Below are 14,455 nucleotides of genomic sequence, written 5' to 3' on the forward strand. Positions count from 1 at the left end.
ACATTCCCATAGCTGTTCATACATTAGCATCTCACGCCATCAGTGTGTAGTGCCCACAAGTGGTGACACAATGGCAGCCATGGTTACCCAGTATATCCACCATAGATTGGCTGTCTGGTGGGAAGGTGACCACCCCCCCACTTCTGTACTGGCCAGATCCAAAACGACTTAGCTTAAGTGATTTCCAGGAGCTATAAGATGATCTCACTGCAGTCAAGGAGTTCAGTGTTATCATACTCATTATCTTATCATCCATGTGATGTTCTTTTAGAGTTTGAGTGTGTGCCTCATTTACTGCAGAAACTGTATCCTCATAAAAATGGTGGCTTGAGACTTTGATGGCATTTCAAACTTAAATTTTATACATTCCAAATGTTTTTGTTTAAAACTAGCGAGCTAGTTCACAGATTTTTCGTCAGCGTATCATATCAAATACTTAGACTTCACCGATCCACATGTAACTTAGCATGATTGTAGCCCCATAGTCTGACACAGAATATATGGTTTGTGGCCCTAGGTGGGTGTGTCATAGCGTCCCCTGAAGTGGGGTAGGCTAAAAGCACTTTTTGGGCAATAGCTTTGGATTTTGGAAGGTGCATCACCCTAACTCATTACGATTCATTTGTGGATTGGTTCTACCTAGTGAATAATGTTCAAAGCTAAAACCTAGCACCTCACTAGCTAACATCTTGTGATGTAAATGTTCAGACTTCACACAATTTCAAGCTCTGCATCAGTACCACATTCCTTGGACGCAAAACTAATTTGTGAAATCCATTCTCTTTCTCTCACTTCGTGCGGCAGTCTTATATTATACACCAATACGCGGTACGGTACGTGTAGTTTGTTTCTGTGGCTCTCTTAGACTTTTCCTTTCATTGGCCAGTCTCAAGTATTATTTTTCTATAAAACTTGCCTAGCCAGCATTCCAGAGCTTATTCATTGCTGTTGATGAGATGTATGTGGTTTATGAACAAAGTGAAAAAAGTGTGATTAACTTTACTGAAGGAAATTCCCGTTATGAAAGTTTAGGCAGCCTTTGCTATTGTGGACAGAATTCCTTCTATAACTTCTTGTGTCACAGAATGTACTGTGCTAAATCCCTATTGTGCACATCTGTTGTTTGCCATTAATGTGTGGCGAACATCACACTGTCAAAGCTTTTACTTTGTCAATTCACGTCAGTGGCGAATCTGACATAATTTAAAATGCTTTCCTCAGCAAATTGATATCTGCGAGAACTTTATATGAATTAATAACACAGCATGACAGCCCTACTTTAAAAAGTGTACCTTCACCATGTTGTTAAATCTTTTAAATAATAAAGAAATATGTTCATCACAAGAGTACTTCTCTGTGGAGTTTCTGACACTCAGTAATGTGCACTTGGGCGACAGTGGTACAGGAGGTAGAGAAGTTGTTTAGTAATCAGAAGGTTGCTAGTTCGATTCCATAATGTCGAAGCATCCTTGAGCAAGACACTGAACCCCTAATTTCTCCTGATGTGCAGTGTGTCATCAGTGTAGATGTGTATGTATATACATAATTTTAAGTCGCTTTGGATAAAAGCGTCTGCTAAATGTAAATGTAAAAATGTTTTGTTTTCATGGCAGTTCTTCTTCCCTGCTGAAGCCCAACAGGACCCCGGCGAATCTCAGGCTAACTAGCTGAACGTGCATGTCGTGCCTGTTTCACTTCATGCAGGCCCTTTGCAATGTTTGGGGAGATAACTCGGGCCGTTCCCATCGGATAGTTGCACTGTCAACACAGCGTTAACAGATTTTATTATTTCTGTGTGGATGTGGTGAAAGATAAAGTCTTTGATACATGATGTAGTGTTTTCACTGTGGTGTGACAATCAGGAAACATGTCTTATCTGATGTTTGGCCAGGCTTGAGCCAACATCATCCCAACTCCTTGGGTAAGGACGTGTTCTCATGCAGCAACGTCACGTCACCACCAGACAAATAAGCCAAGGGGTCACTGTGTGGTCTTGTACGGGCAATCCTGAAGTATGAGTAAATTCCCATCTTAGATGTCATCATGTCAGGAAAGACTCAGTGGTTACAGAAATGAATTACTCATTAACATTTGTCGAGAGGTGAAACAATGAAGGTGTGAAAGAATGATGATACAACTGAACCTTTACCTTGCCATACAATTCTGTTGGATTTCAGACATTTTTCACTCAATTTAATAGCTTCAAATAGGTAGAGGAATTTCCTTAAAGGTACAGTGTGTAGTTTTGTAGTGGCATCTATAAGTAGAAGTGGAATATAGTATTCATTTTGATGTTTTCATCAGTGTATACTGACCTGTAAATATGAATCATTGCGTTTTCATTAGCTTAGAGTCCACCATGTTGTACTGCCATGTTTCAGTAACCCAAAATGGACAAACCAAAACACTGGCTTGTGATAGGGCTTTTTGTGTTTTTATAGCAATTGATGGCCACCCAAAGTACTCGCAATTCAGCAACCTTAACACTACATGCCACTAAAAACTACAAACTCAAACTCCTAAAGGCACCCAGTGCAACTTTATATAAACATTCAATGAAAAATAAACATTCAATTTCTAGTCTTTTTTACACGTAGTAAGTTTCAATAACTCCATACCATTACATATCGACATTCAAGGAGCAAAGATGAGATGTCGTTGTGTGGTGAGAACTGATAGAAAATCGTAAACAACAACAATCGCCGGTGGGGAGAGGCCATTTTTCCATTGACTGGAATCCTGCTTTATTTATTGTAGGTTACAAAAAATAAAGAAAATGGCGGCGATTGTTGTTGTTATCGATTTTCTATCAGTTCTCACCACACAACGACGTCTTTTCTTTGCTCCTTGAATGTCGATATGTAATCGTATGGAGTTATTGAAACTTACTACGTGTAAAAAAGACTAGAAATTGAATGTTTATTTTTAAGCCTCGAAAGTTGCACTGGGTGCCTTTAAAGAACATCACATGGATGATTGGATAATGAGTATAATAACACTGAACTCATTGACCGTAGTGAGATCATCTTATAGCTCCTGGAAACCGCTTAAGCTAAGTGGTTTTGGATCTGGCCAGTATAGAAGTGTTGGGGCGGTGGTCACCTTCCCACCAGACAGCCAATGTATGGTGGTGGGTATACTGGGTAACCATGGCTGCCATTGTGTCACCGCTTGTGGGTGCTGGGCGTGAGATACTAATGTATGAACAGCTATGGGAATGTAGATGTAAACAGGGTGCGATTTGTTCGGGGGGTTGGGGGGGATTTACCCACCCTCTGTTTTTTACAAAAAAAAAAATTAAATAATGTATCAAATCAAATCATTAGTTTGTATTAAATGTTCAACTGTTAAAAATGTAACCTAATAGGGCCTATAATTAACTTGAAATAATAAGTCCTACTTAATGCTTGTTTTTTCATGATTAAAAAAAAAGTCATGTTTTTTTTTCATTACAAATCGCACTCTGGATGTAACCATTGCTGAGGTATAGTATATGTTCCTGCTATGTCTATGGTTAAAGGCACTAACTATAAATTATCAAAATATAACATGAACATGAACATGAAATTGATTAAATTAAGTAACTGATGTGTTAAACCCATAGAAGTCTCTGGGAGTAATGAGGACTGGAAACAGAGAACACTGTCAGCATGAACCGCCTTGTTCTGTGATGTGTTTGTTTGTTATGTGCCATTGTGAACCCTGGACTAATGAACAGTGGTCGATCTGTGGGACAGCAACTTCTCTGTTTTGTCAAGTTGAACACAGAGCTGATCATGTTCCATTCAAGCACTCATAAATTGTGCATACATGGAGAAGCCAGAGCTCCTATTGGACATCTACTCTTACACTTAAGATTGCAACCGTTCAATTCTACATATGACTTGCCAAACCACCTTCAGGGAACACAGTGTGTATTATTAAACTAACGAATTAGTTGTTTGTAGGGTAAATGGATACTTGATAAAGTGGACGTCATGAGTCACATGAGTGAATGTCCGCTTTTCTGACCCGCAACAGAAATCATTAAGCAAGCACATTATAACTTAGAGCGAGGAGTGCCTTCTGTTTTTCAAAGAGGAACTGAAAGAAACAGACTAAAAAATAACACAATAGGCCTATACTCTGCACTTGCAAGAAAGCATTATTTATTTTCCCAATGCTTTGATCATCCAATTAGAGAAGCTTGATTAGCATCTGAAGCTATAGCTATAGATGTCAGTCAATTCATTTCAACCACCTCATGGCGACTCTGTATATCATAAAGCAAACCTTAAACCTTGATGTTTATTGAATGCGACTGGTCATATTACATCTCATTCACATGCAGAGCTCTGGGCTGCTAATAGTAGGAGCTGCTGATAGATTCACCTGCACAAACAGCTTTAACGCTGATGCCATCTACTGGCCAGGAAATGGAAGTTGGGTACGGACTTTCCCATTTATCATAGATGTTGTTTTCAATGACCAATCAATTGTGGGACAATAATCAATTGTTATTTTTATGATGCTCTTTACGTAAATTAAAGAGGAATATCAACAGACATGCAATACTGTAGACATTAGATATTTTCTCTGGCGATTAAAAGTATGACATTTCAAGTTGCTACGCATCAATATCATTGATTGTCACACAAAATAATAGCCAAACAGAAGCATGTAGCAAGCCTATGTGAAGCGCACATTTTAAGGGTTCTCTTTGAATGTGCGTGGTTACATTGAGGCCAATGTATGTGTAATCCATGTGATTACAGTGCCAAATTAGAAAGGGAAGTTAGAGGAGGGAAATTGTCTCTGGGAAACAGAACTAACAATAACCATGGTTGATGAGCCAAACAGAGGAGTGGATGAAAGAGATTGTAGCTCTGAGGTCGCCGTTGCTATGCAGTGTAGCTCGGAGGAACCAGTCACTCCTTTTTTCAGTTTGCAGAGTTTGTCGATTCTTTTTCTCAATGTCAGGGTCGACACAAAGATTATCTGCATCACCCAGAGGCGATTTTGGGGAAGGCGTTTTTGCTCCTCGGCCTTTGCATGTCACAGATCATCTTGGACTGCTCATCGCCCCACACTTTCTCTGCGCCAACCCTGAGCACCATGATCCTGAAGTCGAAACAGGATGCTCATTAAAACCTTTCGGATGATGGTGGAGTGGGACTGTTCCTTGTTCAATAACTTGCAGATAAATCCCCAGTCTCCCATTTCATCTGATTTTCAACAACGTTTTGCATGCAAACAGATAAAAAAATGTTTTCCGTATTAACAGACTATGTGTGACGATGTGATCGTCACTAAAGATGAGTATGTGCTCTGATTGCCATGCCATCGAGCCTGGCTCTTTGGCGTTGCGGTCAGGGTGCATGTATGGCCCTCTGTAGACCCGGGTTTCGAGTACGGGTGGGGTGACCACCCTCCCCCTTTGCTACAAATGGTGTCAGAAGTGGGATGGCTCGCTGTGAGGTCATCGGAGGCGTGCCCGTAAAACTGGGTGAGGGACCCCCAGGAAAGTTGACCCCTGTGTGACGGACCCCATAAATCGGTGAAGCACTTGTGTGTGGGGCGCTCTGGATGGGAGAAGTACAGTTGGTTGATGCACGAGGAATGCCTGTGTGCGTGAGGCGAAAGGGTGCGCTTCCCGAAAGTTAGGGCTGTGTGACGATGTCACTACAGATGAGTAGGCCTATGTGCTCTGACTACAGTGCCATCGAGCCTGGCTCTTTGGCGTTGTGGTCAGGGTGCATGTTTGCACTTTGTAGACCCCGGTTCGAGTCCGGGTGGGGTGACCACGCTCTCCCTTCGCAACACTATGGAATTAGGCTGTGAAAAGATTGAAGCAGAAGTACTGCTTAACTTCATTAAACAGGTCTGACGTACTTACAGTAATCTTTGCTGAAGAGCTAAAACAATATTACAGAAATTGAGCACCCTACAGTCTATATAAATAACTGAATTCCATACAATTCATTTTATCTTGTTCAACTCACAAAAAAAGTCTAGATAACCTGGACAGTAAAAGTGCACTCGCTAAGACACATTAACATCATTTAACATCTTATTTGAAAAAACAACTCTATCAAAAAGCAGCTTACCTTAAAAGAAATTGTACTGGCCCAAATACCTCTTATCACAAATGGCCTGCAAAAGCAATGAGGATGGTCAAACCTCCCCTGGGTGACTCTCATTTAATCAAATGAAGGATTCTTAGAGCACTGGATGCATCATTAAATCCATTGCACTGTGTGTCATCCCCTAGATGTTGCAACACTGGAACTTTACTCCACCTGCACGTACTTCATCAACTTGCCGAGGGGACACAGAGGATTTGCGAAAAAATCATTACATATCATTACCAATACAGAGAGATTTATTTGATTTGGATGTGTAATTTATAATAATAAATGATACGGTGGAGCTAAAACTCATAGTTTTAATTAAGAGCTATTTACATTTCCTCATTCAGCAGATACTTACATCCAGAGATCATTACAGTTTGGCACAGACATAGACTCTTTGTATGTTCCCAGGGTATCAAACTTTGGGCGTTTTCAGCCCTTTGCTCAATCAGTTCGACTTGAAGCAGTTTGCACCTAGTGATGAACCAGATAAATATCAGAAACAAAGACCCACATGAAGCAAATCATACCTGTGACACCTGGCTCTTGCCCACCTCACGCATATGGTAATTAACTATTGGTTGGTTGAATATAAAACTAGACGTAACGCAAAGCGTTACAAAATATGACCGCCAAACTGTTCAGTAGGTTTTGGCAGAGAATGAGTCATGGTTGTCAGTGTGTTTGTGTGTTTTTATGTGTTTTGTGTGTGTACATTGGTTTGTGTTTAATTTTATGTATTAAAGGAATTATTTGTGATAGATTTTGATGATTTGGTTATGTAATGTTTTGTGTACTACTTTTTTGTGGATTGTTTTGGTATATTTTTCTTTTGCAATGTAGTTTGTTAAAACAGGTCACATAAAGAGGTGTGGAAACAAAGTTAAGTTTCCAACCACCAACAGGTGGCGCTATAGGTGATATCAGTCAGGCATATGTACGCGTTCGGGCCGGATCCAGCGTCAACCCTAAGACATCTTCTCTGGATCAAGCAATGTACGCAAGACTTATAAGAGACTTTGTGTTTTGTGGTAAGCACTGGCAAGTTGGCAAAGTTTGAGGGTCTGCCACGCCCACACCTTCCAACTAATGAGAAAATCTTCTATAACTTTTAGTCGCCCATGGCTGAAAAGTAACCTGACCACATTTCAAGGCGTTACCATTAAATTTGTCGGAGGAGTTCGATCAGATGCGAGGTGTGCAAACGCCGTCAAAACGCATCTTCCACTCAAAATGGCCGACTTCCTGTGGACCTGCCACCATGGCGTCAAGAGACTTTTTGGTGCGTCCAAGCATGATGAAGACGTGTACCGAATTCTGTGAAACTACGCCAAAATAGCCCCAATGCGCAGGTTTTTTTGCAATGTTCTAGGGGGCGCTACAGAGCCATTTTGCTCCATCCATGGACAAAAACTCTACCGAAGATGGACGGTTACAGGCTTGATGTCCCTGGCAAATTTGGTAATTTTTTCGAGCACTTTGACATACATGCGATTGAGTTATAAGAGACTTTGTGTTTTGTGGCAAGCATTAACAAGTTGGCAAAGTTTGAGGGTCTGCCACGCCCACACCTTCCGACTAATGAGAAAATCTTACAAAACTTTTAGTCGCCCATGGCTGAAGAGTAGCCTGACCACATTTCAAGGCGTTACCATTAAATCTGTCACTGTCGCACAGCGGTCATAATAACATTTCGAGCATTAAATCACCCATGCACAATCATTTCCAAAACCAACCCACTAGGTCTGAAACCATTTTAAAGAGTATGTTTAAGTGTGATGATTAATTTAAGACTAGTTTTATTACTTTATAACTTTATAATGATAACTCAAGTGTTTGACACACTGTTTGGCAAACCAGGAAATCTTTTACGTTATGCCAGCTCCAAGAAGTAAAATAGCAAGCTCAAGAGAGAAAAACTTCAAAAAAGACTTGAGAAATTGAGTAATCAGAAAAAGGGAAATGTGAACAAAAGCCAATGGTTAAAATCAGACGTGTGTGGGGGATGTCGAAAGGCGTCCTCAGAACTGACTGAATCACTTGCTCATATGACCATGTCTCAATTGTTATAAGATTCGGACATTTCTGTCTTGGTGTCCATTTCCAGATACAGTGCTTATAGTGAAGTGTCTGAGCTTACTTTTAAGTCAACCAGGTAGGACTTACTTTCTTTTGAACACTTTTTCACAAATTATTATCATATATTAGGCTATGGTCACGTCACTGTTTATTCGGTTTTAACTATTAGGGGTTAGCCATATCTTATTGTTCATGATTATGCTTTTATAATAAGACTTTTATGGCTTTTATTTGCTTTTCTGACACAGTGAATAGCTTGGGATGTTAGTGAAAATGATAGGTGTGTTTCTGTCTCCTTCATATCCCAATATAATATCTGAGAATTTATTAAAACACAGCTGCCTACAAAACATAAAACAGTAAAAACCAACAAAATGTTAGTAATATTTACTACGATTAACCTTTTACTAATTTACTACGATTAACAAAAACCTTTTGAGATTTGCAAGGCTATATTAAGAGATCCATGCTGACATACGTGTTTTACTAGTCAGAGGCTACAGCTATAAGAAAATGTAAATGCTGGTTGTTCAACTCTTTGCTAGGCCTTGACCAGACAACATGGGAGACTTTGGGTTCCTCTCCAAGTTGCTGGACAAAGTGCAGACTCACTCCACAGTGGTAGGGAAGGTCTGGATGAGCGTCCTCTTCCTTTTCCGTATCATGGTCCTGGGGGCCGGAGTGGAGAGCGTGTGGGGTGATGAGCAGTCCAACATGATATGCGACTCCACACGGGTCGGCTGTGACAACGTCTGCTACGACTGGAAGTTCCCCATCTCGCACGTGCGCTTCTGGGTGCTGCAGATCATCTTCGTGTCGACGCCGACACTGCTCTACCTTGGCCACGCCGTGCACGTCATCCACAGGGAGAAGAAGCTGCATGAGCAGATTAGGAAGCCCGTGGAGGGCGTGGTGTCCAAGGGGCCCAAGTACACCGACGACCGGGGCCGGGTGCAGATCAAAGGCGTCCTCCTGCGCAGCTACATGGCCCAGCTCTTCTTTAAGATCCTCCTGGAGGTGGCGTTCATCGTGGGTCAGTACTACCTGTACGGCTTCGTCATGGACCATAAGTTCGAGTGTGAGCGCTACCCCTGCGTCCGCAAGGTGGAGTGCTTCATGTCAAGGCCCACGGAGAAAACCATCTTCATCCTTTTCCAGCTAGTGGTGGCCTGCGTGTCCCTGTTCCTCACCATCCTGGAGGGATTCTACCTCCTCTGCAAGCATCTGAAGAGGAAAGATCGCCACGTACACCAGCCTGCCAAGCCCTTGGCCATGCACTCCAACAGCATCCCACTGACCTGGCAGCTACGTGCAGACATGACAGACGCCATAAACCAGAACAAAGCCAATATGTCCTACGAGGGGGAAAAGCACCTTTGATTGATCTCAAAAGGTGAATTGGACAGGTTTTTTTTTTAAGTTGTAAAGAAATGGTATTTCATATTTAAAGATGTAATCTCTCTAAAGGGAAGTGTAACTTAAACTGAAACTTACCTAAAATGTTACATACTGAAACTTACTTAAACTGATTCATGTTTGTTACTTGATGCACTTTATGAGGTCAACATCAGCACTTAAGACATTAGTTTCTGTGCTTCTAACATGTTTTCATTGGTTTCATTTGGATTTGTATATCATTTAATACAGATAGGAGACTCTCATGGTTCAGGCTCTGGGCTCTGTTAAGCGCCGAGAGGCAATTGTATTGTTATGGCGCTATACAAATAAAATTGAATTGAATGGCAGAGATCTTGTCACATTACAGTAAAAGGGACTTTTTGAGATAAAGACAATCAAGTACTTGTTCTACTACTTTTATTGTCTTGTTTGCAACCATTCAGCAATAGGAGCTAACGTTCCAATGTCATTCTAATCAATGAACCACAAGGTGGCAGCACAACACAGAGAGGTGAAATCCACGCAGGGCACAGAGCTCTGTACTTCTCAGTTTCCTCTCCTATGTGTTCATACTTCAGCACTGACATCTATCCCTTACAACAATCCCTACCGACTTTTCACCCCATCTAAATGTCACGTGGGATGAGGTTTAGTTATGGGAAACATCACAGAAAACACATGTACATACAAATACAGACAGACAGACAGACAGACAGAAAGAGGAACAGGGAGAGAGAGAGGGGAATAGAGAGGGAGGGAGGGAGGGAGAGTAGCCAAAACTAATGAGCTTCACCCAGTATAGCCTTCAGCAGATATGTCCGTGCACACGCACACACACACGTGCGCCAACTTCCACTCAATAAAGAAACATGGCTCATTGTAAATATAGCATTACACTCTAAAACATGACATGTGTCCCCAAATACCGGACATCATCAACTACACAGTTGGAAGAAAACTAACAGCTCCATTTGAATAAATATTGGTGAGTAGACATTTCTCTCAGAGCCAATATTTTGTTGGTCTTGTACTTTTTTTTCGTTCAGATTACCACTGAATCATTGCTTCAAATGGGCTCACAGGATTTTCATTACCCAATGGCTACAGGATTATGGTTTGTCCGGACACGGAATATACGGTTTGTGTCCCTAGGTTTGCTCGTCCCTTTGTGCCAGGAGCCTCTGGAGAGGGGTAGTCTCAAAGCACTTTTTGAGCAATAGCTCGATAACAGTGTCACCAAAAATTGCATTGATTTTTATGGCAAGTTGGCCTCTACGAGGCGCATGACATAGCTCATTACAACTCATTTGTAGAGTAGCGCGACCTAGTGACTATGTTTAATGCAAAAATGTAATGCTTCACTAGCCATATATACTATAAATTGTAAAGGCAATGACTATGCTCACAGCTCATCTCATGTATATAGCCAGACATGTATATATCAGTTCACCCTGAAGCTTATATGGTTGGCCATTGTTGGCCAGTGCTGTCTCATAAGCTGTGTGATTGGTCCTCTGTACTACTACTGTAAATACACTTTGCCATGTTTTGTGTCCTACTCAGTTCACAGCACAGTCTTCAGATTGAGCATCTTCATGGTTGTCCTAGCATATTTGTCAGGGTTGCTGAATAGCTCCAGTGTCATTCACTCACTTTGCATCAGAAAACGAGTCAAACAAAACAAACATCACAACTCACAGTTGGAATAAAGTCCCCACCAAACCCCAACTGTTACTGGTAGTCCATTGAATAATGTCGAGTAGGAACGAGAAGCAGGATGTCCTTTTGCTTTTAAGACGTTTATAATGCAACAACATAGGGATATGCTGGAATAACTGATACAGACTAGGAGAAACAGTAGGAAGTTCTAACTTTGACATAACAACAACACTGACAGTGCACAGATACGCTACAGACAACACTGACAGTGCACAGATACGCTACAGACAACACTGACAGTGCACAGATAGGCTACAGACAAACAAAGGTACTGTACAGTCCATTACATTACTGTGTTTTTTCCCCACATAAGCGGTTAAAGGACAGACAAACACATTATGTGTTATTTCAAATAAAACATAGCCTAGGAGCCTTCATTTTTACAGTATTTGTTTGCAATGCTTCTAAATTGGTAGAGTGTAGACCTGGTTAGGTAAATCCATAGGATACTTTGTGCCAATGGAAACTATGGAGTGGTCATTAGCAGAAGTGAAAGACCAGTCTCTTCCACAATCAAGTTGCAGGGAAGAACATGTGCTGGTGGAGACATGACTAGACAGGAGTCATGTTGAAAAACCTTGAGTCTCACATATAAAACAGGACCTGACCGGTATGGTCCTGGTCCAAGATTACAGAGAGGAAGAGCCAAAGGGAGAACAACAAGTCAATTTGAGTCAAATGTACAGTTCCTGTCATATATCTCTGTCACGCTGGTAGTGGTAGTTAACAGCCGTGGCCATGTAAAAAAAAAAATGCCCATTCCTACTATAGCCATGATAAATTAGTTTAAACGGTTAAGGCATGCTAGGCCATCTCCCATGTCTCAACCCCAAACCAACTTAAAACTGCATTGAACTTAACATTAAACAGACGTTTGCCCAATGAAATCGAGCTCCCAAGTAGCCTAATGGCAGTTTTTCTGAATTAAGAAGGTCATAAATTCAGGAAATGTGTCAGAAAAACCATTATGCTTCTGTACAAATGTGCCTTTTTGTTGAATATGCATTTTCCAAAGGGTAAGCAAATCACAAATAAACACATCACAGTGATCAGTGATTAAGAAAACAATAGTTTAATGTTTAAGTAACATATCTCTGCAATGGAGGATTGATTGAAACACTCTAAACCTTCAGGTTAGACAAATGTGCTCAGTAGAGCACAAAGATGGAGGCCATCGGCACCAGCAGGAGCAGGAGGTTCTTCCCAATGGTCCCAGCGCCGTTACACAGATCATCCTTGCAGCATTTTACATTCAGATGTTGTGCACCCTTGACAAATGCTTCAGTGCCACATGCTTATAAATACACCAAGTGACTTGTCAATTTCTGGAATAAAAGGATGCTCTGCCAAAAAAAGATTTTTGAGAACTCAGTGATGTCAGAGAATCAAAAATATAGATTTAATATTTGGGTGTAGTGCCGCAGACTCACTATATTTCATACAGCAATCAAACCGTTGAGGGCAAGTCAATGGATTATCAGAGCATTGTTCCCCAGCACAGTTGTAACACTTGAGGAATTCTAAGAGAATAAAACTAAAGAATAATAGTATCAATGTAGAAAACAGGAAAGCGATGGAAAGACCTACCTAAAGTCAATAGATAAATAAATCAAGAATCACACTTCCACTACTAGCATAACTTCAATATGACAATAACAATAACAATAATTATAATAAAAACAACTCTTTATTTAATCACCATACCCCATGATATGATATGTGCTAAAATATCTTTCCTTCCCAAACTGTGCTGTATGCTGTATTTGGTCATAAGTCCAAAGATCCAGTTTATGACACACATTCATATTTACTGGAGCTGAGAAACCCTTTTCAAATGAAGTCATATGGAGGTACATTACAGGTGTGTGTTACCTGCAGAGGATAGCATGCTGGCCAGGACAAGTGCGATGAGTGCAATCTTCAGAGACATGTCGACACGGATCACCAAAGACAGTGAAGCGTTAGATGTGTTGTACCTGGTTATATAGCCCATGTGCTATAAGGAGGAGGAGATCTTGATACCATGAGTGAAAAACGAACAAAAAAAAAACAGGAAACCGGGGAACAGGAAACCTTAGCAAAAACAGAAGTTCAAAAAAACAGCTCAGTTCTCATTAGGCTATTTGAGACTCTTTTTCATGGATGCAACATGTCTCTTCCAGTTAAAATTTGGTTTGGTTTGAGACATCGGGGGATTTATTTGAGAAGCCTAATAGAAGTAGCCTTGTGTGTTACTTAAAAAGTCCCAATCTTCCTGTTGTTTCCTCTGGGACAGCAAAGAGTTGTGGTTTGGTGCACAGGTGGAGGGTGAACAGAACACAAGATGTGTTCATCAGTTTTTTTGTTCATTTGTTATTTTATGTGAAGTAAACTAACCAACACAGACTCATTGTGTGCTTTTAACGTGAATTTGTTATTCCATGTAAAGTAAGCTATTTGGATGAAAACAAGAAACATGACTTCAGTGAGTTTGGCCACAACATAGTTTTTTTCAATTTAGCATTGAAAGTCAGTAGTTGCAAATGAGTCCACATTAAGTGTATCTTCAATACAAATTAGTATTTAGTATAGACACACATTACACATTACTGTCCAGTTTTAGTGCTGTTGTGCTACGGTTGTCCAGTTTTACTGCTGTTGTGATAAGGGTGTCCAGTTCTAGTGCTGTTGTGATAAGGGTGTCCAGTTTTGATGAAGTGGGTGCAGCTAGAGATGGAAACTTTCAGCGTTTACGAGGGTTTCATGTTGAATGCCTCTTTAAACGCTGCACATCGTGGTGAGTGGTCTATGTTTAACCCTTTGTTGCCAGCACCTAAAATGACCGATTTAGGGTGCTTTCAATTAAAGCAGTGGTGTAAGAACAGTTTGTAACATATATTAATGTGTGATACATCATTTTAAAGCTAAAAGTATGGAGTACAACACAGCACACAGTTTTTTCATTTTTAAAATATATTTGTTTATTAAAAATAGCATTTATGCAAATGTTGTATTAATTATGCGCATAAATTATGTACAATTTCTCATCTGAAGAGCAAAGTATACATTTTTATTAAAAAATTTCAACATCAAATCAAAGCATAATCAATCAGCCATATCACTCTAAAATTTCAGCTTGATCTGAGCAAAACCTCAAATGTTACAGCCCA

General features: G+C 40.5%; 2 protein-coding genes across 2 annotated transcripts; one reads left to right on the plus strand and one right to left on the minus strand.

Moving 5' to 3' along the window:
- Positions 1-8,195: 8,195 nt before the first annotated feature.
- LOC308381508 (gap junction Cx32.2 protein-like) lies at positions 8,196-9,569 on the plus strand (the record flags this gene model as incomplete). The annotated part of the gene is made up of 2 exons (XM_080859095.1): positions 8,196-8,265; positions 8,735-9,569. Exon 2 carries the CDS (start codon positions 8,751-8,753, stop codon positions 9,567-9,569), a length of 819 nt encoding a protein of 272 aa, XP_080715221.1. The 5' UTR covers positions 8,196-8,265; positions 8,735-8,750.
- Positions 9,570-12,454: 2,885 nt separating this feature from the next.
- On the minus strand, positions 12,455-13,236 carry LOC308381517 (uncharacterized protein; the record flags this gene model as incomplete). Its single annotated transcript, XM_080859109.1, has 3 exons — positions 12,455-12,600; positions 12,749-12,826; positions 13,179-13,236. The coding sequence occupies 3 exons, from the start codon at positions 13,234-13,236 to the stop codon at positions 12,455-12,457; spliced, it is 282 nt and encodes a 93-aa protein (XP_080715235.1).
- Between the last annotated feature and the right edge of the window lie 1,219 nt (positions 13,237-14,455).

Source organism: Sprattus sprattus (genome assembly GCF_963457725.1).
Source record: "Sprattus sprattus genome assembly, chromosome: 2".
NCBI lineage: Eukaryota > Metazoa > Chordata > Actinopteri > Clupeiformes > Clupeidae > Sprattus > Sprattus sprattus.